Raw genomic sequence first — 27,951 nt, 5'->3', positions numbered from 1 at the left:
AGAGCATGATCACGTTTTTGAAACAAAAGGTTATACTTTAAGTGATGTGTTATTGACAGTTGATATACAGTCTAAGGAAAAGGTAGTGGCACCCCACTCCAGTACTCTTGCCTGGAAAATCCCATGGACGGAGGAGCCTGGTGGGCTGCAGCCCATGGAGTCACACAGAATCAGACACGACTGAGCGACTTCACTTTCACTTTTTCACTTTCATGCATTGGAGAAGGAAACGGCAACCCACTCCAGTGTTCTTGCCTAGAGAATCCCAGGGACGGGGGAGCCTGGTGGGCTGCCGTCTATGGGGTTGCACAGAGTCGGACACGACTGAAGCGACTTAGCAGCAGCGTACAGTCTAAATCTGCAGGTGCAGAGTGAGTAGTAGGTCGTGGGTCACGCTGGCCCCTAGGAAAATTTAGGAAGGAAGTTCTCTCCTAAGGAGGTCTGGCTAATATACATGCACAGGGAAGGGAGGAGGTCCGGAGGGGCTGAAGAAACATTCATGTTTACATTTTTCTTGTCTTGCCTTAACACCTTCCAGGTTTCTCTGGCTGATCTAAGAATTAAATTGACACGAGGTAGTTTAACAGGAGAAAATCAAACAAAAATTTAATAACATGTATATACACGGGAGAGACCCAGGAGAACTGAGTAACTCGACAGAGTACCCAAAGCCCTTACTGAGAGGAAGGGCAAAGAGAGAGGGGGGGCAGCCTTACAGATGGAGATTTCCCATATAAATGTAAATGTTTCTTACAAAAGGGTAACTACTACTTGGTTTTCATAGTTTTTCCCCCTAATTCTGCAGTTTCTTAGAAATGACCAAAGAGACGTATTTTGGTGGCAAATTCTGCTTTCCTACTATGGGGAAACACTTGTACGTGGCATATGGTTAGTGATCAATAAATAGTAAATATTAGGGTGATTAAATATGACAGGATAATCTTTTTTTTTTTTTTTCTGGAAAAAAGACTAATCTGATGTCAGAAGGTAATTCTATTTTTTCTAGTCTCTCACCTCATTATATATAGCATATCTCAACTGAGGATCCTCTTGGTGTTGACTGTAGTCAAGACTGAAATTCAGGGTCTCCTAAAATAATTCTGATGAGTAATGCTTGAATTTTTTCCCTTTATGTCTCTCCTATAGTCTTTAGAAACTACTGCTCTCTTTTCTACCACCTCCTCTGGCAAGTTGTCTCCATCTTTCTCCATTAACATTGGCGATGCTGTGATTTGTAAGAAATGCACATGTAGTCACTCAGATGACCAAAGTATACTTCACACGTATGTTTGGTCTTCATCCACGGTTCCGTGACTCCTGGGAGCATCTTTTGTCCTAATGTTTGGTCTCGTTACACAGAGCAGACCTTCCACCTTGCCTGGATTTATGTTAGTGAGGTGACTTTTGGAAACCACCTAAGGATGGGGGCTGTTTGCCAGAGGATCTCACCAGCTGATTAGCGGATTGGCACTTTTAGTCCCCCTGACCTGGGCTATTGAGGTGGGTGTCAGAGAGGCTGAGTCAGTTTCCAGGGATTCAGTCAGTCGTGCTTATGACCTCTATTAAAAACCTAAAAACAAGAGGGTCAGAGAGCTTCCAGGTAGGTGAACCAGAATGTTTTCAGTGCCCGGTGCTGGCCACCAACTCCACAAGGGCAGAGGCTCCTTTGTTCAGCACCTCACCCTGTCTGTCTCTACATCTGCTCTTGGTTCATATCTTTTAATAGTAATCAAGTGAGTAAATGGGTTTGAATAATCAAATATAAGAAGGTCATGAGAACCTCTGCTTTACAGCCATTTGGTCAGAAGCACAGGTAACAGTCTGGACTTGGTGATTGGCATCCTGAACTGGAGGGAACCATTGGAACCTCTAGTTTGCAGCTGGTCCCTCAGAAGAACAGGTAGCAACCTGGGCTTGCCATTGGCTTCTGAAGTGGAGCCAGGTACCGTGGGACTGAGCCTTTTACCTGTGGAGTCTGATGCCATGTCCAGTAAACAGTGAGTTGAGTTGTGGGCCCCCAGCTGGTGTCCAGAGCACTGGCAGTTGATGGTGTGGAGATGCCGCCGCCTCCACATTGGAATTGGGTGACCAGAACTCCTTTTAATCGTTCTTGGGAGTTTCATTGTTTAATACTGCAGAGTATATTCTGTAAATTGGAATGGGACTTAAAATTACAAGGACTGATTACTGACAATTCAGCTTAACATTTTTTACTCCACCATTCTGACTTGCATAGATCTGTATTGGAGCCTAGCGATCAGTAATTTTGAAGAGAAGCCCAAATGATTCTAAGGTGGTTGTCCATTTGTCACTTTGCAAACACTACTCTAGGTCAGCTCAGTTTTTTTAGAATATTATTATACAAGACAGTTTTTTTGGTTGATCTTTCTTATGTTTGATAATGATATCCTGCTCATGGCACTCACTTTGTAAAGATTAAAATAAACACAGATTTGTTTAAGATAATTTATGATAAATAAACTTAGATTACAATATACGGTAAAATTTGACAAGTGTTAAAGCTGCCTCAGTCTAGTTTGTTATGTTTATAATAACTAGTTAGGCTTTTACCCTTTATCCAGAAAATCAGATTTCCCTAGGCCAATACTTTGGATATTTGTGACTATCACAAATGCTTTTTACGTCACAAAGTACGTAAAACTGAATCTGACTTTGCTGTGAGTGTACTGCTGAAGCTCCCTTTTACTTCTCTGCTGCAGTGAGGTCAAGGAAGGCTGCTTACATAAGCAATAAAGCCAAAGGCCACACGTGGCCTATTTTGTTACTTTGCAAGCAGTTTTCCTTTCAGTATGGGGATAAATACAGTGGGATGCCTGCGTTGTATTATTTGGTGTCTTTCTAAGATCTCATTTTTCCCTGGCCCCGCAGCTTTCACTCTCTAGAAATTGGGTGTGTATTGAGTCATACGATAAGCATTAATGTTTCTAATACTTACTTGATCTCATATTTATTTTTGCAAGGGTAGGAATCAAATCTTTCATTTTCATTCATAATAAATTTGAATGGCAGTCAATAGAATAGTAAGCTTGCTGCATGGCGATAGTGAATTTTCTCTTTGCTGTGCTTGGCTATTTCTTACACTTTTTAGGACAGATAAGTAGTTTCTCAGGACAGCGGATTCTAAGTCATGTTTAGACTATATAGAACAAATATATAGAATAATGATATAAAACTTGAAAATCATTTTTAGGCAAATAATATTGTCTTATATTTAGAGGGAGGCTATATGCAACTTTGGGTGATTTATAAATAATAAATAGGCAACACATGTAACTCTATAAAATAAGCTATCTGACTACATATTTTGTCTTTAAAATGACCAGTTATACTTTATCGAATGTGACATTGTTAAGTCGTTACACTCCCTTCCATTTAAGGTACTTAAAAACCTTCTAAAGCGTTCATAGTTTTGTAGTTGTTGATGAATTTAGTGTATAAATGGTTCATTGGGGAGGGAAAAGTACTAATATTTCAGGCTCTAAAATCCATATGTTTGTGCTCATCTTGGTTAAACTTCATAATCTTTATGGGCCCCAGTTTTCCCAGATGTGAAATGGGTCCGACAGGATTTTCCTACCTCATAGGTAATCATGAGAATTAACTGGGATAGAGTCTGTGAACTACTTTGTGCAGTGCTCAGTAGTTCATTTGATTGTGAATGTTTTATAGTTGTTGTATGTATGTTCTTCACAGTCTTGACTCATCTCCAGGTTTTTCTTAAATTCCACAGAACAAGGATCAAATCCTATAGTCTCTTTATTATAAAGGACCACCTTCATTGGTTTCTGTTCTGCTTTTCCAGTCTCATCTCCTATTCTCCTCCTCGTCCCTTCTCCCCATACTCTTTAACGCCTTTGACCTTGTTACCACTGCTGGCAGCAAACGGTTCAAGTTTAAGTCCTGTAAGTGCAATAAACATAACCACCCTCTTCACCTTAGAATGCAGGGTTGAGAGTCACTTGATATTCCCTATTACCTTTGGAAACTCCTCCTCCCCCCCACCTCTCAGTCTCTATAGCATTCTGTATTGTTGCAAATATATTCCTTCCCTTTATGGCATAATAACTATTTTACTGCACAGCTATCTCCCACACTGGGTTTTCCTTGCTGAGTAAAGGATTATTTTGTGATAAAAATGCGTGTGTAGGAAATCACACCACTGATCTAGTTAGAACTTTGTGCAAAGCAAAGGCATGAAGGCTCGGATCCTCAAGGTGCACACACTGTGAGACACCATCTGTTTCAACTCTGTAGAGCAATTTGACTTACTCGTTTAGCGGGGAAAAAAAATACTGCAGTTGAATAAATCCTGTCCATTCGGTTGGCTGTTAAGATATTATGTGTATCAGATGTCTAAGACGAGCACAGTTTTACCTCCTTACGCTAGACTGCAGCCTGTCACTCACCTAGCCGTTACTCTTACTCTGCTGTTCCTCTTTTAAGACATAATGTGTGTGTGACAGAGTCTTAGATGGAAACGTACATGCACACTTGAGGTTACAGTATCATATTTCTTTTTCGACAGGAAATAAGAGGATTTCAACTACTAGCAGCGTGGTTGGAATGATGTTTACTGTTATTTTGGAATAGACTTGAATCGAGAGAGGAGAAAGTAAACCCTTCAGGGGAAGAAAACTTTACCTCTTTATCCATCATTAGGAGAAAGTGCAGTTAGCGCTGGAAACAGCAGCAGTTAATTATGGTCATGAGGATCTACCACTTTGGGGGCATATAGCAGGTCTTACTTCTTAACTTTTTTGATAAACTGAGAAAGAATCTAACTTAAGAATAAGAGCTGCCCTACATGGTTAGAAGTTTTTAAATTGGTCTTGGTGAAGAATGATTGAATAGTAGCTTTCACCTACTCGGACTTGTAGTAAAACACATTTATTTTTGCCTAACTTTCCTATAATCCTTGGTATAAACAAATCACTGGACATGTCAAACTCTGACTTTCAGTTCAGTTCAGTTGCTCAGTCATATCCGACTCTTTGGGACCCCATGAATCGCAGCACACCAGGCCTCCCTGTCTATCACCAACTCCCGGAGTTCACTCAGACTCACGTCCATTGAGTCAGTGATGCCATCCAGCCATCTCAACTTCTGTTGTCCCCTTCTCCTCCTGCCCCCAATCCCTCCCAGCATCAGAGTCTTTTCCAATGAGTTAACTCTTCGCATGATATGGCCAAAGTATTGGAGTTTCAGCTTTAGCATCCGTAATTCCAATGAACACCCAGGACTGATCTCCTTTAAGATGGACTGGTTGGATCTCCTTGCAGTCCAAGGGACTCTCAAGAGTCTTCTCCAACCCTACAGTTTAAAAGCATCAATTCTTCAACGCTCAGCCTTCTTCACAGTCCAACTCTCACATCCATACATGACCACAGGAAAAACCATAGCCTTGACTAGACGAACCTTTGTTGGCAAAGTAATGTCTTTGCTTTTGAATACGCTATCTAGGTTGGTCATAACTTTCCTTCCAAGGAGTAAGCATCTTTTAATTTCATGGCTGCAGTCACCATCTGCAGTGATTTTGGAGCCCAGAAAAATAAAGTCTGACACTGTTTCCACTGTTTCTCCATCTATTTCCCATGAAGTGATGGGACCGGATGCCATGATCTTCGTTTTCTGAATGTTGAGCTTTAAGCCAACTTTTTCACTCTCCACTTTCACTTTCATCAAGAGGCTTTTGAGTTCCTCTTCACTTTCTGCCATAACGGTGGTGTCATCTGCATAATCTGAGGTTATTGATATTTCTCCCAGAAATCTTGATTCCAGCTTGTGCTTCTTGCAGCCCAGTGTTTCTCATGATGTACTCTGCATATAAGTTAAATAAACAGGGTGACAATATACAGCCTTGACATACTCCTTTTCCTATTTGGAACCAGTCTGGTGTTCCATGTCCAGATCTAACTGTTGCTTCCTGACCTGCATACGGGTTTCTCAAGAGGCAGGTCAGGTGGTCTGTTATTCCCATCTCTTTCAGAATTTTCCACAGTTCATTGTGATCCACACAGTCAAAGGCTTTGGCATAGTCAATAAAGCAGAAATAGATGCTTTTCTGGAACTCTCTTGCTCTTTCCATGATCCAGCGGATGTTGGCAATTTGATCTCTGGTTCCTCTGCCTTTTCTAAAACCAGCTTGAACATCAGGAAGTTCACGGTTCACATATTGCTGAAGCCTGGCTTGGAGAATTTTGAGCATTACTTTACTAGCATGTGAGATGAGTGCAATTGTGCGGTAGTTTGAGCATTCTTTGGCATTGCCTTCTTTGGGATTGGAATGAAAACTGACCTTTTCCAGTCCTGTGGCCACTGCTGAGTTTTTCAAATTTGCTGGCATATTGAATGCAGCACTTTCACAGCATCATCTTTCAGGATTTGAAATAGCTCAACTGGAATTCCATCACCTCCACTAGCTTTGTTCGTAGTGATGCTTTCTAAGGCCCACTTGACTTCACATTCCAGGATGTCTGGCTCTAGGTGAGTGATCACACCATCGTGATTATCTGGGACGTGAAGATCTTTTTTGTACAGTTCTTCTATGTATTCTTGCCACCTCTTCCTAATAACTTCTGCTTCTGTTAGGTCCATACCATTTCTGTCCTTTGTCGCGCCCATCTTTGCATGAAATGTTCCCTTGGTATCTCTAATTTTCTTGAAGAGATCTCTAGTCTTTCCCATTCTGTTGTTTTCCTCTATTTCTTTGCATTGATTGCTGAGGAAGGCTTTCTTATCTCTTCTTGCTATTCTTTGGAACTCTGCATTCAGATGTTTATATTTTTCCTTTTCTCCTTTGCTTTTCTGCTTGTCTTCTTTTCACAGCTATTTGTAAGGCCTCCTCAGACAGCCATTTTGCTTTTTTGCATTTCTTTTCCATGGGGATGGTCTTGATCCCTGTCTCCTGTACAATGTCACGAACCTCCATCCATAGTTCATCAGGCACTCTATCTATCAGATCTAGGCCCTTAAATCTATTTTTCACTTCCACTATATAATCATAAGGGATTTGATTTAGGTCGTACCTGAATGGTCTAGTGGTTTTCCCTACTTTCTTCAATTTAAGTCTGAATTTGGTAATAAGGAGTTCATGATCTGAGCCACAGTCAGCTCCTGGTCCTGTTTTTGTTGACTGTATAGAGCTTCTCCATCTTTGGCTGCAAAAAATATAGTCAGTCTGATTTTGGTGTTGACCATCTGGTGATGTCCATGTATAGAGTCTTCTGTTGTGTTGTTGGAAGAGGGTGTTTGCTATGACCAGTGCATTTTCTTGGCAAAACTCTATTAGTCTTTGCCCTGCTTCATTCCGTATTCCGAGGCCAAATTTGCCTGTTACTCCAGGTGTTTCTTGACTTCCTACTTTTGCATTCCAGGCCCCTGTAATGAAAAGGACATGTTTTTTGGGTGTTAGTTCTGAAAGGTCTTGTAGGTCTTCATAGAACCATTCAACTCCAGCTTCTTCAGCGTTACTGATTGGGCCATAGACTTGGATTACTGTGATATTGAATGGTTTCAAGCCATTGGAAACGAACAGAGATCATTCTGTTGTTCTTGAGATTGCATCCAAATATTGCATTTTGGACTCGTTTGTTGACCATGATGGCTACCTCCATTTCTTCTGAGGGATTCCTGTCCGCAGTAGTAGATATAATGGTCATCTGAGTTAAATTCACCCATTCCAGTCCATTTGAGTTCGCTGATTCCTAGAATATCAACATTCACTCTTGCCATCTCTTGTTTGACCACTTCCAGTTTGCCTCGATTCATGGACCTGACATTCCAGGTTCCTATGCAATATTGCTCTTTACAGCATCGGACTTGGGAGCAATTGGAAGCTTTCGGTTATAAAATCAGAAAAGCAAATAGACTATGATAGAACAGACCTGGAAAAACACACACACAGCCTTTCCTTAATGTTCATGTTGTCTGAAATAAAGCAAAACAAACTTTACAGACTCGATCATTTAGTTGTATAGCTGAAACTAACAGAACATGTGTAAATCAACTATACTTCAGTAAAAAAAAATTTTAATAAACTATACAGTGGAGAAAAGACAGTGTCTTCAGTAAGTGGTGCTAAGAAAAGTGGACAATTCATGTAAAAGAGTGAAGTTACAACATTCTCAAACATCATATCCAAAAAATAAAGACCTAAACGTAAGACCTGAAACTATAAAAGAAGAAAACAGGCAGAATGCTCTTTGACATAGATCATAGCAATTTTTCTTTTTGGGGGGATCTGTCTCCTAAAGCAAAGGAAACAAAAGCAAAAGTTAACAAGTGGGACTTAATTTCACAGCAAAGGAAATCATTCACAAAATGAAAAGACAGTGACTGACTGGGAGAAAATATTTGCAAATGATAAAATCAATAATGATAACATTCAGAATAGCACAACTCAGCATCAAAAAAACAACCTTATTTTAAAATGGACAGAAGACCTGAATAGACAGTTTTCCAAAGAAGATATACAGATGGCCAGCAGACCTGGGGAAAGATGCTCAGCATCATTAATTAGAAAAATGCAAATTCAAACTACAGTGGGATAGAATGAGACTACAATTCTGACATCCATCAGAATGGCCATCATCAAAAAGACCACAAATAACAAATGTTGGCGAGGATGTAGAGAAAAGAGATCATTTGTACAGCATTGGTGGGAATGCAAATTGGTGCCGCTACTGTGGAAAAGAGTATGAAGCTTTCTCAAAAAAGTAACAATAGAGTTACCATAGGAACCAGCAAGTCCACTCTTGAGTATATATCCAAAAAAGGTAAAAACGCTAATGAAGAAAGATAACATGCACCCCAGTGTTCATAGCAGCGCTATTTACAATAGTCAAGATATGGGAGTAGCCTGTGTCCATCGACTGATCAATGGAGAAAAAAGACATGGTGCATGTGGACAATGGGATATGACTCAGCCATAGAAAAGAAGGGGATTCTGCCATTTGCAACAATATTGATGAACTTGGAGGGTATTATGCTTAGTGAAATAAGTCAGAGAAAGACAAAATCTGTATGGCGTCACTCACGTGGGGAATGTAAGAAATAAACTAGTGAATATATGACAGGTAAGAAACAAGCTCACAGGTAGAGAGAGAAAGCTAGTGGTTACCAGGGAGGAGAGGGAACGGGGGATGGGCAAGACCGGGACAGGAGATACAGACTGCTGTGTATAAAATAAATGACCTGAAGGAACGTATTATACAACACAGGAAATATACCCAATGTATTATAACTGTAAATGGAATATAACCTTTAAAACTGTGAATCACTATGTTGTACACCTGAGACTTACATATACATCAACTATGTTTCTGTAAGAAGAAAGAAATGGGAGTTTTTAAACATTTCAGCAGTGTTCGTATTATTCTTTCAATATACTTTTTTCTGCTTATTTATTCAGTGAGACATTTCTATTTTATGTTTTTATTTTTAAACAGCTGTCATGGATGCACTGGTGGAAGATGATATCTGTATTCTGAATCACGAAAAAGCCCACAGGAGAGACCCAGTGACTCCAGTCTCCATATATTCAGGAGATGAATCTGTTGCTTCACATTTTGCCCTCGTCACTGCATATGAAGACATCAAAAAACGACTTAAGGATTCAGAGAAAGAGAACTCTTTCTTAAAAAAAAGAATCAGAATTTTGGAAGAAAAGGTAATTTGTCTATCACCTTCATTATGTTTATGACTTAATAATTCAAAGTATTTGAAATTTGAAATATTTCTCTGCTCTGTCATCCATGAGTGTAGCAAATTTCCAAAGATAAGTCACTGCTAATCTCAAAACCCTGGACATTTTACTTGGCCTTCTGTGTTTCACGTATTATCATGCTTGGTGAATGTGTGCAGAAGACGATTTAGCAACATGAAGGCATTAAAGTTCAAATGTTTTTCTTACCTCTTTCAGATTGCCTTACCTTCCTAGCTGTGTGTATTTCATTCACGATGTTTAAACCTATGCAAAAAATTATATATCAAGAAGGGAAGAAGTTCTGGAACATTGTTCCAATATGTTTAATAGTGTTTTTGTCAGGACTGAAATTTCACCAGGACTGACATCTCTACCTCAGCATTCTCTTTTGCTCTCATACACGCGTTAATAAGGATGTGTTTAACTGATGAATTAGCGTCCTCTGTTTGCACCTTTCTCACGAAGAAACTGTATATCCTACATGTTACGGAATACATAAGCCAGGTAGCTAATTCAGTCATAAATCCTCAGATCTGCTTTACTTATGTATTGGGAAATCTTCCTCACTCATCCATTTACTTTTAAAGTTTAACTCAGTTCACGTTTCTTCAGATCATAGTTTATGATCCTCAGCTCTTCCGTGTAGTGTGTTACAGACAGCAGTTTCCACAAAATGAGAAGGAATGATCTAACTGTACAGACTTAAGGATGGAGTTTGGTAGAGATTGACTCATTTGCAGGAAGTAAGAAAAGGAGGACTCGGTTGTAAAAATAATTGATTTCTTAGTATTCATATGAATTTTCTTTAATGACTATTAAATAAATTTGTGACATACTGGGATAGAGTGAAACAAGATAACATTTTGGAGTTTGGTGTTGCTGCTGCTGCTAAGTCGCTTCAGTCGTGTCCGACTCTGTGCAACCCCATGGACTGCAGCCTACCTGGCTTCTCCATCCATGGGATTCTCCAGGCAAGAACACTGGAGTGGGTTGCCATTTCCTTCTCCAATTTTATTTTAAAAGTCAATAGAAAAATGTGATAAGTAATATTGGAAGTATATACTTTGTGATCAACAATCCTAATAATTTGTTCTGCATTAATACAACACTTAATGAACTAACACTTCTATTCCTTAAAGTGTCAAGTACACACTAAATTGATATTCACTTTTCCGATGATAGAAATTAAATAGTATGTTCTAGCTTGGAAAACAGAGAAGCACCATGAAAGAATGATGTAGTGTTTTAGTATGATGAATTATAAAAGATACAGCAAAGTATAAGATACTGATTAAGGAAAAGCATAAAAGAATATTTTTTAAATATCTATTCTGTGCATTTTACTTTCTTAATCACTAAAGCATAAATGTATGGAAGTGAAATGTTCACTTAATTGTAGCTCAGGCTTTATTCCCTGCATTAGTGTAATTAAACTGAGATGCGGAGCCATCAGAAGACTGACTTATTTGCTGATGTCGAGCATCCTCTTAAGCTTCGTCTTCTGATTTTATGCCTTTAGCTTATAGGAGCTCGAAAGGATGAAGAAACAAGCTCTGTGGGACGGGAACAAGTAAATAAAGCCTATCACGCATACCGAGAGGTCTGCATTGATAGAGATAATCTGAAAAACAAACTGGATAAAATGGTAGGTTGGTCTGTAAAGAATGGTATCTGTATGTTGCAAATGAGTTTTCTCCTTCAGGAGGTTTAAAATTAGAAATAAGAGATATTTACATTTATTAGACAAAAAATTTGCCTGCTCAAGGCAAAAGCAGAAAACTTTTTAGTAGGAATATTTGTTACTTACTTCTATACAAAATAAGTAGTTGGTTTGTAATGATGTTTAGGTCTTAAGTACATCTAACACCACTAACTTATTTTGAAAAATTGTGACTCAGTAGAGTTTATCACTCGGAGAAGGCAATGGCACCCCACTCCAGTACTCTTGCCTGGAAAATCCCATGGGCGGAGGAGCCTGGTAGGCTGCCCTCCATGGGGTCGCGAAGAGTCAGACATGACTGAGCGACTTCACTTTCACTTTTCACTTTCATGCACTGGAGAAGGAAATGGCAACCCACTCCAGTGTTCTTGCCTGGAGAATCCCAGGGACGGGGGAGCCTGGTGGGCTGCCGTCTATGGGGTCGCACAGAGTCGGACACGACTGAAGCGACTTAGTAGTAGTAGTGGTAGAGTTTATCACTGTTTTCTTTTTTTTTTTAAGCCAGTGAAAAAATGTCCTAAGTTAGAAAAAGATGGGTGAAAACTGCCTTCAGTTTCCCACCTTGCTTTTAAAAGGCTGGAATCTGTTTTTCAAATCTGCCTGAAAATGAATATATAATATAATACCAACCTTTAGATTTTATTGACTGTAATTTGGTATTTTCCTTACTTAACTAGAATAAAGACAACTCTGAATCTTTGAAAGTGTTGAATGAACAGCTACAATCTAAAGAAGTAGAACTCCTCCAGCTGAGGACAGAGGTGGAAACTCAGCAGGGTAGGCCGCTTATTTGTTACAAATATTCTACCGTGATCAGTACGGTTTTCCATTCATGCGTTATAGCCATGATCGGTTTTCTATGTCTGTGTGCTAAGGACTGACTTTTTAATTTGGGGGCTTATGTTAATTTCTGTGTTCTGCTTTTACCATATATCAAATCCTTCTTAACTTTTCCTTAGATGTAAATTGCACTTTTCCTAGAGAAAATTTGATGGTTGATTCAGGGCTGGTTTGTGATGAAGTAGATGAAGAAAGGAATACAATCCCATATTCTATAAAGCCTCTTGCCCACATTGGACACCCTGTCATGGAGTAGTTACAGTTGCTTTTTTGTTTATTTTAATCCAGTTTCTGAAGGTTGTTAAAATGTGCCGCTGAGATGCTATGCTTCTGAGAAGTTAGGAGTGGGGGTGGGTGCTAGCCTGCCCCCACGCAAGCAGGCTCTGAGGGGACAGCTCCAGACGCAGCCTCTGACAGGCCTGACGGGAGGTTGAGGGGGGCTCTCTCATGGCAGGTGAGTGGGCCTTTTTCTATGAACAGAGTCTAAGGAACTAAGTCTTTAGTTCCTTAATGAGGGTAAGGGTTCCTTATTAAGGCTATCCCTTAATACAGATAAGGGTTAGTCCGTGTCCAGTGGTGTTGCATTTGTACAGTGGAATGTTTATGAATGAAGTTGTTCAGAAGTCATGCTGTAGGCCTGATGGTCAAGCTTTGTCCTCTCTACAAGGACTGGGTGGGATGATTAGCTGAGTGAGCCTCAGCTTCATTTCATTCTTAATCACTGTCTTAACCTTCACATGTATATGTAATTGATCTGTCATTTCAGCATATGCTTGATATGTGCTGTGTATTTTAAAGTTTCAGGCTGACAAATTTGCTGTTATCTAAACAAAAAATCAGGAATAGGGGTGATGAATACATTCTATTGTGTTGTATAAAATAAGATTGCTAATATCTTAGCATAGACACTTGAAAGTACTTACTGTCTTTCAAAAACACTTTAATTGTAGATGTTTTATATTGGTTTTTCTTTTACCTCCATTTTACTAACATAATCTTTTTTGAACTGCAACCCATGTAGAAGTCAGAAATAACAATTTTAATGTCCATCCTTTTTGTAGTGATAAGAAATTTAAATCCTCCTTCATCAAACTGGGAGGTGGAAAAGTTAAGCTGCGACCTGAAGATCCATGGTTTGGAACAGGAACTGGAACTGCTGAGGAAAGAATGTAGAGATCTCAGAATAGAGCTGCAGAAAGCCAAACAAACGGTACTACCGAATTGCTGAATTGAGAAGCCCAGCGTGCTGTGTGCGTCCTATGTAGGATTTATAACTAGATGTTAGACCACAGAGTCAGCGTAAATTGTAACTACTTAGAGAATTATTATATTCTATGAAAATTCACCTTTATTTTCCCCTTTAATCATTTTTGCTAAAATTTGGTAACTGTATGCTTTTATCATAATTCCAGAATTACATGCTTTTGTTGTTTAAAAGCTAATTTTTTAAAAACCTTATTAGTTAATTAAAGTTGTTCTTTCAGCTTTCTTTCTTTCAATCTCCTTAAATCATTTTTTTCTCTGTAAAGTTTAAAGAGAATTCAAGTTTTAAGTTTTCCACTTTATTTAACTTAATAATTTGATTGATTTAGACATACAAGAGACTTGATTTTTAGAATTATTAAAACTTTTGAGCATCCACTAATTCTCAGAAGTCTAATACTTTCAGAACAACTTTAGTTTTCAGCAGATAGCTGAGAATTCAAGAATTAGGGGCAGGGAAAGCAAAACAGAAAACCCTGCTGAGCTGCTAAGGTGTGTGTAGCCTGAAGTCACCCACTGAAACACAAGTTGCCTCTCGGATCATTCAGAGTCTGTCTGCTATTACCGTGACCCCTGGACAGTGTGGGTGTGACCAGTGGAGGTCCACTTATACAGAGATTTTTTTCCAAGAAACATGCAGTCAGTCTTTGGTAAATCTGCAGGTTGCACATCTGTGGATCGAGGCCTCCAGAGGTGGCTGCCGACTGGGCCGCCGGTTGTTGGTTGAGTCCATGGGCGCTGACCTGAAGATATGCAGGGGCGAACGTGGGACTTGGACTTCCAAGTCGTTTCGGTGCCCACTGCGAATTTTGGAACCAGACCACCATGGACACTGAGGGACAGCTTTACATTGAGTTCTTAAAAGCTTGGATATGTGTCTTCAGATGTCATGACAGAAGGGGCTGAGGGTAAAAAGAAGGAATGATAGAGAAGCAAAGCAGAGTGAGAGCAATGCTCTAGATGCAAAGTTTAAAAAAATTATTACAATAAATTGAAAAGTTAACTACTCTCTAGAGTTCAGTGGCCACTATATACATTCTGTACACTCATATATTGCAATCTAAGGTAGCCTCTTGGACAGTTGTTTCTCAAGGTCAGCCTTTCTGCCCATCAGAGTACCTGGCACTCCTGAGTAGCTGGGCCCCCACCCTGGGCTCTCCTGGGCAGCCACTGCTTCCCCCACGTTGCCTGGCTGCCCTCTGGCACTCTGCCCCAAGCCCACGTGTCCTTAGATGAGCTAACAGGCCCTTCTGTACTGTGGTCTTTACTGAAGGTGACCAGTGGTTAAGAAGGAGATGGGCATTAAGAATAATACAGCGTCCTGCCTTGGCCTTTACCCAGTGAATTCCTCTGCACTGGACAGGGAGAACCTGATTTGCAGCCCCCAGGCCTGATAAAGGGGAAATACCCCCTATAAAAATTGGTCTCAACTCCTGTTAGAACCAAAAGAAAGATTTTTCCTACTTGACATCTGAAACTGGTTTTCCTAGCTTTGCACCTGTGACCGCATACACAATTCCTTCAGCAGCTCCAGCATCTTGTCCCACAAGCCCAATCGCTACTTCTGTGCTTGTAAGAAAAGATTGGCACCTTGAAGCTCTGAATTACAATTGTCAGCATATACATTCTACTTGAAATAATTCAGTAGCTTTAATAAATAATGGATATCTCCTTATAGAGTAGAAAGCAGTACCATAGAGTCATAAAAACTTGGTTCTTAATTGTTGTGTTGCTTATTCTGACATTAGCAAAGTCATTTAACTGTTCTAACTTGACACTAACTAGCTACTTTTTATGAAAGTTAAGTTAGGTAATATATAAAGCAGCATGGTGCCTATTACATAGTTTATTCAATAAGTAAGTGTGTTTCCAAAAAATGCAGTTAGGTTAATCCAGAAAAGCAGCACTGTAGGGGTCCATGGTGTAAGGAAGGGGTGTGATGTGTACTAGTGTTACACAGTTAAATCCTTACTATTTAACGTTTTCCACTAGGTGGCGCTAGGGGATTAAATTTGCTTTTAGCTTAATTCATCTTTCACAAATCACAGAAAGACTTTTAACGTATTTTAAAGATAGAAGAAACGTTAGAAATCACTTGTCTTACTGCTGATGAAATTGAATCTCAGAGACTAAGAAACTTTAAGAGTTGAAGGTGACATAAGGGAGGAATTTTTATTTTTTGAAAAAGGAATTTAAGATCCTTCCTTCATAAGAATGGTTAGGAGAAGGGAAGTTTAAAGTAAACAGTGTTCACAACCAAAGACGAACCAGAGAGAGATGGAGTGGAAATTTATCAAGGGTTCAAAGTTTAAATCTTGATGTTGTGGGATGTGTACATTTCAGTCTTGTTTCAAAGGTGTTGCTATCAGAGTCCTCTTGAACGTGGGAGTCAAAGAGCAAGCCAGAGAGAGAAATTTATGTTCATATGACTAATCTTAAATCTTCTGCAGCCATACTTAAAAATATTTTTAAGATGGTACTTCCTGTGAAACAGTAACATCTCTGAAGTATGAAATAACATCCTACATGAAAGAATAGTGGGGCTTTGGTGGGCTTACTTTTTTTTAAGTACTTCGTGAGCTTGGTAGATAGTGTTTGATATTAATGCGGTCAGGGTTTGGGTCAGTTCCACTGTGGGCCTTCTTTACTACTTACATCCTCCGGTTTTCAAGCCATTTGTATTCAGAACAGTGGGGCCTTTGAGAAGAAGACATTAGGGCCAAAGTGTTGGGAACCCTGGTCGAATGGAGTTGGCATAGACGTCTTTGGTGGCTGGCATCAGCCCCATTAGAGTCCCAGTTTGCTGTGTGGATTGGAGGTTCTGAGCAGTCCTGAAGCACAGGAACCTGTTTAACTGGAACAGTGTATCCCAGGATTTTGTAGCTCTGAGCCTATTCATGCAAAGCTTCAAACATCAGATGGCAGGAGTTGAGAAACAGATCTAGCACTGCTTTTAGAACATGGCAGCTAAGAATTGGCCAGGACAGGGTCTTTGCATGTTAGAGACAATTCCTTTGTGCTTCTTGTTACTTTACATTAGGCTTTTCTGAATTGTTAGGTGATAGCTGGAGAAATACTTTACCAACCCAAACTGCTTGGTGTTTGGTGTTTTTTTTAATTGGTTTTAAAAAACAAGGAAGGTTTCCATTATGCATATATGTATAAGAGTCAGACACAACTTGGCGACTGAACAAATAAGTATACTGTAATTAATACTGTAAGTAAAACGTGTATTTTTAATTAATTATACAGAGAAACTAAAAGTGACTTGATCTGATTCCTTCATTTCCTGTGAGTAAATGGAAAGGAAAAGGTCCAGGGTTATGTCCTTTACTCGTGGTCAGACTTCCTCTGACTCGGGGACCAGTTCTGTGTCCCCGTTCCATAGGACTCCTTGGGATGCAGCTAATCATTTGCCGTGTTCAGCTGCTGTTTTCTGAACAGTCAGATCCAAAGACACTTTAACCTCTATGATACATTTTGATGATTTACACTCCCAGATTCAGAGGACTCATGAATTCCTTTTGTGCTTTTTAGTGTTCCACTTATATCATTAAATGATACAAGAAATGGTAAAATGAAGTTTTATTCTCTCAGTTTATACGGGCCACTTCCGCTAATAGAATGGCTGCCTGTGCTAGTCATTTTCATTTGTTCTAGACCTCAAATTGAAACGCATTGCAAATAGTGTGTTATAGAATTATCTTAAATGTATTAAGTTCACTTTTAAATACCTTTCATAGGTTCTTTTTGTCGTCTGTAACCTAAATTACTAAAACTTGAAAGTATATAAGGACTTTATATAAAATCCTTTCCCTATCATTTTATTAGGGAAAGAGGACACTTATGTTGATCATTTAAACAGTAACCTGTTAAATTTGAGTACTTTTTTGTAATTATACCAAAAGTGAAATACCAACAAACTTCATTTTCTAATGGATTCACTGAGCTATACCTTGAACAAACAGTAATTTGATAAATGTTACCATTTTTTTAGTATAGATTTCAGGTTAGCATCTTCAGAAATATATTTTGTACAACTTAAAGGTCTTTTATGTGAAAGCAAGTGTATTTTTTAAAGAAAATTAAAGCATTAATGACTTTAAATAATTAGAAATAATTTAGAAATATCTGGCAGATTTGGAGTTACTTTATTAACATTGAATATAAGATCTACGGTTATAGATGTATTCTGTAAAAGCTGAAGCATGTGTAGAGTAGTAAAGTACTGAGAATAAATAGAAGGTAATGATTACAACTTTTAAACTGTTTTTTAAACAATGACAGGATCCATCTCTGGACGACAATCTGAACTGCAGAGATCTGCAGAGACTGAGCGTTTCAAGGTACGAACATTCTCCAGCATTCAGAAGCGATACCTTGTTCTGCCGGCCACTGTGTTAGGTGCTTCTGTTACGATTTAACCTTAAAACAGGTTGACACTGTTGAGTGCTGCATGAAATCTCTGATCACTGTGTATTTATGAAAATATTTAACTGTTCCTTAACGATGGGCTTGAACTTGAGCAGTAGAAGGATGCATATTATTATGATGCCTTAGATAAAATTTTTGAACATTCAGTACTGTTTTAGATAGAATATTAGGGAGCTAGCTGTGCAGAAGTATTCTGTAATAAATTCTGAGTTTTACGTGAAGATTATGCATTTCCATACGTGGCAGTATCACTTTGTTTTAGGGCCAAACGTGGACAGCCTTAGTCTTTAATGTGACATGAATTTTAAGAAAGCCATCTTCTTAGGGTAAGACTAAAAGTAGCTGTCAGGGTGTATACATGTTACTTTAGCCATTTGTTTCTTAAGTACATATATCATTTTAATTTCATTAACGTAAGTGCATTGTTTTTATCTGATGATTTTTTTGTGCTGTCTTAGCACCCCCTCTTCATGGACACGTCCACCCAATGAAACACACACATTTGACTTCATTGTTGGATCGTTCGGCTTCCAGAATTTACTGAATGATCTCATACCTATTCCTCCTATCAAACACCCAGTGGAGAGAAGTGCTCAGTTGGGAAAAGAGCTGAATGAAAGCCTGTGTAGCCCCTCCAGCGGCAGGGCCGCAGACCTTTTCCGGCGGCAGGGCCGCAGCCCCTCTCCAGAGGCAGGGCCGCAGCCCCTCTCCAGCCGCAGGGCCGCAGCCCCTCTCCAGCCGCAGGGCCGCAGCCCCTCTCCAGCCGCAGGGCCGCAGCCCCTCTCCAGCGGCAGGGCCGGCCTCTGCAGGTGTGGGGCCCGGCAGTGCTGTAGGCGCTGTAGGCCGGAAGCTGCTCAGCCCTGCCCTGCCTCCACTTGACGCCTTCCACCTCTGTCGACACGCACAGCAAGGAAGCCTTTCCTTTCTAAAACACGCGCCTAGTACACTGTCCTTGGGAATTGTTTTTCAAAGATGTCTTCTGTGTCAGACTTCCCATTTTTCCTGTCAACCTAGGTTTCCCTGTAGTAATTTATTGTATTTGTCATTTTTACAAGCTTTCTTAAACCGTTTTTTGGAAAGAGGCATGTTAGAATCAGAGTAGGTCAAATAAAGGGGCTTATGTAAATACTTTCTTAGAAGTGCATGGTATAGAACAGGCTTCCGTATCCGTTCATGGGCAATGTTACATGATTGGGGTCACTTCTTTTGAGAGTAACGGGAAAAGCTGCCCCCCACCCACCAAAAAGATGTGTGTTTGAAGGCACCGTAGCACTGACAAGACAGAGAAGGCTCTCTGCAGGCTTTGGAAGAGGGAGGCAGCCGCAGGAGGTGAGTCTGACTTCTGAGGCTATAGAACTGTATAATTGTGGCTTCAAAGTACTCTTTTGAGTTTTCTAAAGCTCAGTAGTAATTCAGGGGATATCAACTAAGAGAAACAGAGTTTAGAATTCAGTTCAGTCTAAGAGTTTTTTCTGTGTTAAAGAACTGTATGATTAAAGCGAGCCCTAATGGCTCCCCATGCCCAGGCCCGTTTGTGCTTTTTTGCAAACCCGTAGCAGTGTGGATTGTGGAACTGACCGCTTTTCCGTCTTCTGGTTAAGCAGCTAGAAAATTAATAACCAGATTTGTGACTTACCTTTGGTAAACTTAATACCATGCATAAAATTTTATGTAGTCTCATTCCTAACTGCGTCTTATCTTGTTTTTTCCTTCAATTTATCATTTATACCTATGTCCAGTTTATAGTCCTGTTTCATTCATCTTTGCAAGTTACATCATCCACTTTTAAATGGAATAATTCAGATGATAAATTAAGTCTACTATATAAGGAGAGAGAAGTACATAGCATGTTTCCATAAAACCATTAGCTACCAGTTTAGGTATTTTTAAGGATTATTTTCCATTTATTTGGAAAACTCTTTTTTTTTTTTTTTTTTTGCATGTCCTCATCATGTTGCAGGGTGAACGAGGTGATACAGTATTATTCCTGAGTGAACCTTTGAATTACTGGAGGCCTTTTTATGGTCCTCGTTGTATACATGTCATTCAACAAAAATTGCCCTACCTGTCAGAAACTTGGCCACTGCCCTGCTAGTGTGCTGGCTAGGGTTACCTGTAGGTTATTGCCCTCAATTCTGAAGCCAGATCTAGGTATGGGGTCACTTCAATGCACATTCTTGGTTTCCAAGATAGGGAATATGTTGGTGTTTTTCACACTGTGCTGTGTTGCCTTAATGATCGTGAAATTTTATGAGTTAAGCATTTTAAAAATAGAGAATAAAACAGAATAGAACATACCAGAGTGTGGGATGCAGGGTAAAATGATTGCCTGTTGTGCCTTACAACTAAAAATATTTGAAAGAAGCTTTTTTGAGGAAATCACAGTCATCTAAACATGCTTTCCTAAGTCCTGAGTTCTTGGCTGAGACTGTCCCGTACTTTCATTTTAATTCCTCTGGGGAATCGGATAGTTCAGTAAATTTTCAAAAGCTAAAGAAAAATAGGACTCAAGTAAAAAGATTTTCTTGTAGGAGGCACATTTGTTTCAGTATTAAAGAGTTGAATGGACAGTGTCAGTTAAGAAAATTGAGCTTTTACAGTTTTTACCATGTAAGCTGGATGTCTGTCCACCCCTTGAGATGTGGATAAGGCAGGCTTCATTATGGTGTGGAATTACATACCTTCTTGGTGTGGGACCAAGAAGGTTGTGTCAGCAGTCAGTGTGATGAAGATGAAGCTGAGGATGGTGTGAAAATGTGACCCTAAAATGGTGGCAGTCAGTCACGGGACTGGATCACGAGAGGCCCTTTGCATAGCAGCTTGTCGGAGTCGGGAAGTTCTCCTGCCCCCACTTCCTTGTGTCCTGTGAGCCCCCAGGCCGCCAGGCTGGGGTGAGGGGTGAGCTGCCTGTCCAGCATGTGGGACCTGCCCAGCCACCGTTACCCTCATGTCTCATGTCGCTTCTGCTTTGTCATTTACGGTTCTCATTCAGGATACTTGGGTGTTGCATCTCACTGTTAAGGTCGTTTTTATGAGTTCTTTATAGACAATTCTATCATTAGGATTTTGCTGAAGACTTTAATATTAACTGTAAAGCGTAAAGTAACTGCCATTACTTTGCTATCCACAAGAGGGAGAGCTTACACTTAGTAATAATTAGATCTTTATATCTGTAGTTTTCAATTCAGGTGACATTCAAGGCAAAAGAAAAAGATTAGTAGACGTATGTTAAACTTGGTGACCTAGTTTCTAGTTTAACCTAATTTATAAGCAGTCTTTACTAAATTGAATTGGAAAATGCGTATTAGAGCTGCCCCAACACCTCTATTATTTTTGTTTCTCTTTTACTTTATTCAAGTAGCCTTGTTGAATGATGAGGTGTTCGATACTCCAGTATCCACACATTGTCTTGAGTACTGTATTTGCTTTTCTCCAAGTCAGGTACTGATTTACCATCACACGTCAATAATAAATGCTGTTTGTAAGCTGTATGGTTCATGTCATGACTGCATGTATTAGCACATGTACAGTGTTTACACACACTTAGCTGCTGTGTAACTTGAGTAACTCTTTTGGGGAAGCACAGTGATGCCCAGAATTGCAGCCAGGAACCCACGGCTCTTCACACTTAAGACAGTGCCTATGTGAGACACGCAGAGTGGCACACAGCTCAGATGCTGACTACTGAAGCAGAGGCGGTTCACTAATTTTTGTGATTCTCTCACACCTGTCAAAAACCTGAAAAACTAGACTACTGGTTAACAAACGATGTTTACAACAGATTAAAACAAGTAAGTAGATTATTCTCAAAAGCAATGTAAAGTTTATTCTCCTGCTTCTATTGAAAGAATTATAGTCTGAATGGAATGGGAGTATTTTGACCAAAAATGTATGTAGCCTTACATAATTAAAATAACTGTTTTTTATTATATCTGTTGTTTTCATAGTTAGGATATTAGATTTAGATATCAAGAATGTTATCCTTGAAGTTTGCTCAAAGGTTTTTGTTTATAGCTAGACAAAAACTGAACCTGAAGTGACATGTTTGTTTAATTTGATTTGATTACTAAAATTACACTAGTATCTTTACGAGGCAGTAGTCCTTGTTTGAACAATATGAGATCATTTGTTCTTACAGTTAACATTTTATGTATTCTCGTGCAGCAAAGCAAGATATGTGTTGAGGATTTCAGTTTATTTAGCTGGCAACTAAGAACCTAAAAAAAAAAATCATGACTATCCAAATAAGAATGCTTAGTGGAAGATAAAACTCAATAAAATTAGGTTTAAAATATCTGATTTATGACCTCCCAGGTAACTGCAGAAAATGCTTTGAAAGGCAGAAATGGGGCTTTGTGCAGTCCTTGTCTCTGCGAGCCTCTGCAGCGCCTCCTCTTGGCCAGGAGTCGGCAGCCCTTCGTGTCTCGTGCTGTCGTGTCACGCTGGTTAGAGCCGGCACCTGAGATAGCCCAGTCAGACGAGAGAGAAGGGGACGCATGAGACCACGATTGTATTTTAATGTGGGCTTGGGTATACACTCAGCAATTGGTAACAGCATTCACAACATCAAAACAACAATTAAAAGATAACTATATTAATAAACTTAAAATCCATACATGAATGAACATCACTGAATTCTTGATCAGACTTGCAAGTGAAGAACATAGTCCTTACTATTAAACACCACTGCACCTTGTAGGCTATCATAAAATCTGAATACTGAGAACTATTAAATTCGTTTAAAATACTTTTTATATTACCATTCTGTTTAACACAGTTCAGTTCATTGATAAAAATTAGGTCATTATTATTGTGAATAAGATCTTTTTCATTTGTTATATAATGCTCTAAATATTTTAACTAATATTTAATGGGGAAGTTTTATTTTGTTATTTCAAAACTAATTTTAGCAGAAATGCAGGTAAGTTCATTTCTCTGTTAAAGTTTTTCCCTTCTGTCCATATAGAATAACCACCATTAAAAAATAAACCCCTGTATTTCAGTGACAATATGCAAAGTGCATACTGGGAACTGAAGAGAGAAATGTCTAACTTGCATCTGGTGACTCAAGTACAAGCCGAACTACTGAGAAAGCTGAAAACCCCAGCTGCAATCAAGAAAGGCAAGTCAGTGCTTGCCGGAAACCGCTGATTCCAGCCGAACTACCCGAAGAGCAGCTCTTGATCGTATCTTATTGAAATCTTATCAAATGGGCTTGATAAGCGCAAGTATATGTAGTGTGTTCACAGCCTCCCATTCTCTGCTCTTGTCTTCAGTCTCAGACCGGTCAGCTTCACACATGAAGGTGTTGCTGATGTGTTTCTCCAGCACTGTATTCTCTTCCCCTTGTGGCTTTCTTCTCAGCCGAGTGTTGCTTATGTGTTCAAGGCTGAGGTGTGAAGTTTGCTCTAGTTGACCTTTTACCACAACTACTTCATATATTTAAAAAAAAGACAGCAAGACACCAAAAGCTGTTTTCATTCCCGTGCTTCAAAATATGCCAAAGACCTAGGTCTTTACATTGTTTTCAAAAAGATAACTCTAATTGCTTGTTTGGTTATTTCCATTTTTGTAAACTTAATTTTTCTCTCCATAAACGATAATTTCGAAGGGAGACTAGGTGCTATTCATTTAGCCCTTCTAACCAAACAAAAATTTTCATTGCTTTTTCATATTTAACTGCTTAGCTGACTAAACCTTTTGCGTTTTGTGTTAACTAGTAGTGGGCACTTTGCCAAAGCTACCTTTTATACCTCAGAAGGGTCAGTGCATGTGTACCGCTCATTACATAATGCAGTCTGTACAGTTGTGTAATGTGCATTTGAATGTCCTCAACTTTCAAGGCATGAGAGTAACTTTATATTTTTTTAAAAATCATTAATTTAAAATTATTATTTGCACCTCAGATTGTTTTAAAGAGGGCACAAGAGAATTATGACTCGTTCTCTGGAATGTTTACTGTGGGGCGGGAGACAGTGGGACAGGATGAGACAGGAAAGAAGTTGAGAATTCCTTTCCCTTTCTACGGTGAGTTATTACAGATCAGCAGAGCAACAAGGTGCTTTGGCAGGCTCCAACTTAATTTATGATTCATTCTGTTTTTAGATTTTCCAGCGGCCAGGGTTACATAGGAGACAACTTTAAGTGGATGGTAGAAATAGCACTTCTCTTGAGAGAGACTCATAGAGTAATTTTTCAGTGAGTTCTGTAACTCTTCTAACTTCCAACAAGTAATAAAGGAGCAGTGCTGTCCTCTTGTTTGGAAATGGCTCACTGTCGTGTCGCGTCTGAGCTGGACGTTCCCAACAAGAGTGCCAGGCCTGGGGCCACCACTCTGCTCCACAGAACTCGGGGTTCTGCGGAGCGGACGAGGTGAGCCGCAGTCACCTTTTCTCTAGAGCCACGTGTCACCACAGTCCAGAAGCGGAGCACTGTCCCCTCCCGTGAGAAAGGGCAGTAGCGAGCTTACCGTATCATGTGGTTGAGTTTCTTTTCTTTAAACCTGGAGTCAGACACTGATCGCACACGGTGCCCCCTTGGGCTCAGGGAGAGCTTCAGCTTCGCTTCCCCGGGCAGGTGCAGGCAGAGGGGGCAGGCCCTCGTTGCCTCTGTGCCATGTGTGGTCTGTATTCTAAGCCATGACATGTTACTAAATACAGGGGGGTTTTTTTGCTTTTTTTTTAACTTGAACTATATTGTGACCATAGCAGATTTAACATTTACCATTTACAAGAAAAAAGATGATTTTATAGCTTTTAAAGTATTTTATTCATAAAAGCCTTTATATATATATATATATATATATATATATATATATATATATATATGTAAACTTCATTTAGGTCTCAACAATTCACAATATAATCATTCCTGGGAAAATTTACTTTTGGACCACCTTCCAGTTTTTTAAAATAGTAATTTCTTCAACTTCACTGTGATACGGGCAGGGCAAGATTACAGTGTCCATTTTGCAGACGAGAGATCAGCTATTTACCAAGAGGTAAATTTGAACTGAGGGCATCTGTCATCCCTCAAGTCCCAGGGCCACGGTGATTGCACTGACTTGGCAATGTCCATTTCCAGTTCTAGAGTGACCAGATTAACCAGATGTTTACTATTTTATGATTGTAACTGCCAGACAGCTGATGCTTAAGCCTGTGTTTTCTTTTCAGCTTGCGCCCCAGCAGGATGCATGGAAGACCTGGGTAAAGACAGCACAAAACTGCACTTGTCGAATTTTACTGCAGCTTACAAAAGACATGCCCCCCTCTCACCAAATGGCAAAACTCTCTGCCATGCCACGCCTTCCCCCTTACCAGGAGACGCAAAGGTTTTATCGGAGAAGGCAGCTCTCCAGTCGTGGACAGATCACGAGCGATCCATTCCTCACGATGGCACAAACTTTCAGGAACACAACTCTTACAGCAGAAATTCCCTGGAAGATAATTCCTGGGTATTCCCAAGCCCTCCTAAATCAAGTGAGACGACATTTGGGGAAATGAAAAGTAAACCTTTGCCTTTACCCAACTTGCCACCACTGCATTACTTGGATCAACATAATCAAAACTGCCATTATAAACATTAATTCTGAAGAGATTCATGGTGTTCTCATCAGTGGTTTCCTGGGAAAATCATTAGCAGACAAAGCAGATTTTGATTAAATTTTTGGAGAGTTTTTCAGTATTTACATTTGTACATAATGTACTATATTATGTAGTTGATTTTTCAGTATGGAAGAACACCCTCCAGCTCCGTATTCTGGCTAAGAATCAAATATGTGTTAGTACTTAATAAATTAATAAACTTACTGTATTTCAAAATCACAATTCTACCTTTGATGCTAATTGTAAATTTCTGCCTCTCACATTGAGAATGGAACTGAAAATTTGCAGACATGGTATTACAAAGCGTATGAAATGCCTAACATAAAAATAAAAAAGGAAACCATATCAGAGAAGAGTCATTATTAAGTTGCATAAAGGAACAGATGGAAATGTGAACAGATTACATTCCTGCTGACCTTTTAATGTGTACAGATAAGAAAATTATTACAGTGGAACAATAGTATCTGGTTTACTCCATCTATATGTACTATTGTGTCTCAAAGTTTAAGATTAAAATCATTTTTTAATCACAATGTTGATAAAATTTGAAGCTGCCATCTAGACTTTAAGACTTGAAATTACCTCACTGCAGCCAACTCTGTCCTGGTATTAATACATCCCTCAAGTCTTAACTGAAAAAAATGATGAAATAGTTGAAAAACTGTATGTTGTATGAATTAAACTTAGAGTCATGTACATTATCCAGGTAGAAGTGGGAACAGCATCATACAGGCTTCCATCTAATCTTCAGCATATAGTGAAAACTCCTGGGTATTACTGTGTAAAGCTGTTTGCTTCAAAGGGGCTACACCCGCCATTAACGTAGAGCAGCTTATTCATTGGTTAGACTTTATTTTGAAGTGTTAATGATTTGCTTATTGAGAAAGTGGTTTTTAATTAACGAGGAATTTTAACTCTAGAAACCCAGTTCTGTGCTGTGTTGATGTTATGGTGGCGCTTCCCAGGTGATGAGAGCAGGAGCAGGGGGTGACATGAGGATGAGATGGTTGGATAAGACATCACCACCGACCCAGTGGACACGAGTTTGCGCAAACTCTGGAGACAGTGAAGGACAGGGACGACGGACGTGGCTGCAGTTCACACGGTCGTGAAGAGCTGGACATGACTTAGCGACTGAACCACCACCACTGCCCAGGCGGCTCGGTGGCCGAGAATCCACCTGCCCACACAGGCAGGACCCACAGGAGACATGGGTTTGACCCCTAAGGGTAAGGATGACTTCATCTGGAAATTCCTCTGTATTTCAGGGTGATAGTATTAATATTAGTAATAACTGTCTTCAGTTCCTACATCTTTTGCCTGAGATAAAGCGTTTGATGTCAGAAGGCTTTTATCCTTTTTGACAGTTTTAAACACCTTGGACTCAAAAAGGGTATTTCACATCTCTTATACACTAACTGAATAGCATCTGTATATAAACGGTGTTCACCATTCGCCAGATATTTCTTTTATCTTCCTCACTTATTCAGTCTTGTCTGTGATTAATGGAGTTGGTGTCAGATGCTGGAATTTATTCTGACCAATGAACACAGCTGACTCAGGGGAGTAGGATCTCCTGCCGAGTAATAGAACAAAACCCAATATGCATAAAACTAATCGGAGGCTCCAGGCTTCCGCTGAGGGAAGCAACTACCTGTGTAATAACAAAGCAGCAGAAGCTGGATTGTGGCTGTGTAGGCTGTGCATTGTAGCTAATCTCTCAGGGTACTTTACTGGTTTGCCTGTTTCAAAAGCGAGATTGGAAATGTTCCTTAAAATGAGTCATATGACATAATGGCTTGATTAATGGTTTGAACAATACCAAGACATTGTTTACTTAAATTATTTTTGTTTGAAGTAGATGTGAAATACTGTCCTTGCCTAAATATTTCAGGGTTGGTGCTAATTATTAGTTGTTAACAAGACATCTTGTTAAATCAACTTTCGAAGAGACAGTGCTTTTGCATCTGAACAGTAAGGTAGCTGTCAAATAGGTGTGCTAGGTCAGTGGTTGATGTTCCTGCAGTTCAAAGTGCTACACAAATGATGTAAAACCGTAGGGAAAATTAACCCCCCAACATTTTCCCCAGTCATAATTTTTTAAATGCACCCTTTATGATCATTTCTGTTAACGGTGAGATTCAAAGAGAAATGAGGATGGCCCATCTGTAGCTTATTTGAAATGGAAAATTTTGTTGACTTATGTCCCACTAGCTGGAACTTACTCCACAGCAGTGGTCCCCAATATTTTTGGCACCAGGGACTGGTTTCATGGAAGCCAATTATTCCGTGGATAGGGCTGGGGGATGGTTAGGATGATTCAAGTGCATCACATTGACTGTGCGTTCTATTTCTTTATTTGTACT

At 39.6% G+C, this 27,951-nt stretch overlaps 1 protein-coding gene across 12 annotated transcripts in view; it reads left to right on the top strand.

Moving 5' to 3' along the window:
* The window catches only part of AZI2 (5-azacytidine induced 2), a 41,293-nt gene extending 15,363 nt beyond the window's left edge, over positions 1-25,930 (top strand). For 5 of the 12 annotated variants that reach the window (XM_055557718.1, XM_055557717.1, XM_055557714.1 and 2 more), the window contains 7 exons: positions 9,468-9,688; positions 11,244-11,369; positions 12,122-12,221; positions 13,346-13,494; positions 17,835-17,893; positions 22,985-23,103; positions 25,154-25,930. In XM_055557718.1, coding sequence (XP_055413693.1) covers positions 9,473-9,688; positions 11,244-11,369; positions 12,122-12,221; positions 13,346-13,494; positions 17,835-17,893; positions 22,985-23,103; positions 25,154-25,566 — 1,182 coding nt within the window. In that variant the 5' untranslated portion in view covers positions 9,468-9,472 and the 3' untranslated portion in view covers positions 25,567-25,930. The other 7 variants (XR_008706096.1, XM_055557721.1, XM_055557723.1 and 4 more) reach the window with 7 other exon arrangements.
* The last annotated feature ends 2,021 nt before the right edge of the window (positions 25,931-27,951 follow it).

This window comes from Bubalus kerabau, chromosome 20, assembly GCF_029407905.1.
Source record: "Bubalus kerabau isolate K-KA32 ecotype Philippines breed swamp buffalo chromosome 20, PCC_UOA_SB_1v2, whole genome shotgun sequence".
NCBI classification, from domain to species: domain Eukaryota; kingdom Metazoa; phylum Chordata; class Mammalia; order Artiodactyla; family Bovidae; genus Bubalus; species Bubalus kerabau.
Note: the sequence above shows the minus strand (reverse complement) of the source record. Positions and strands in the feature narration are given on the sequence as shown.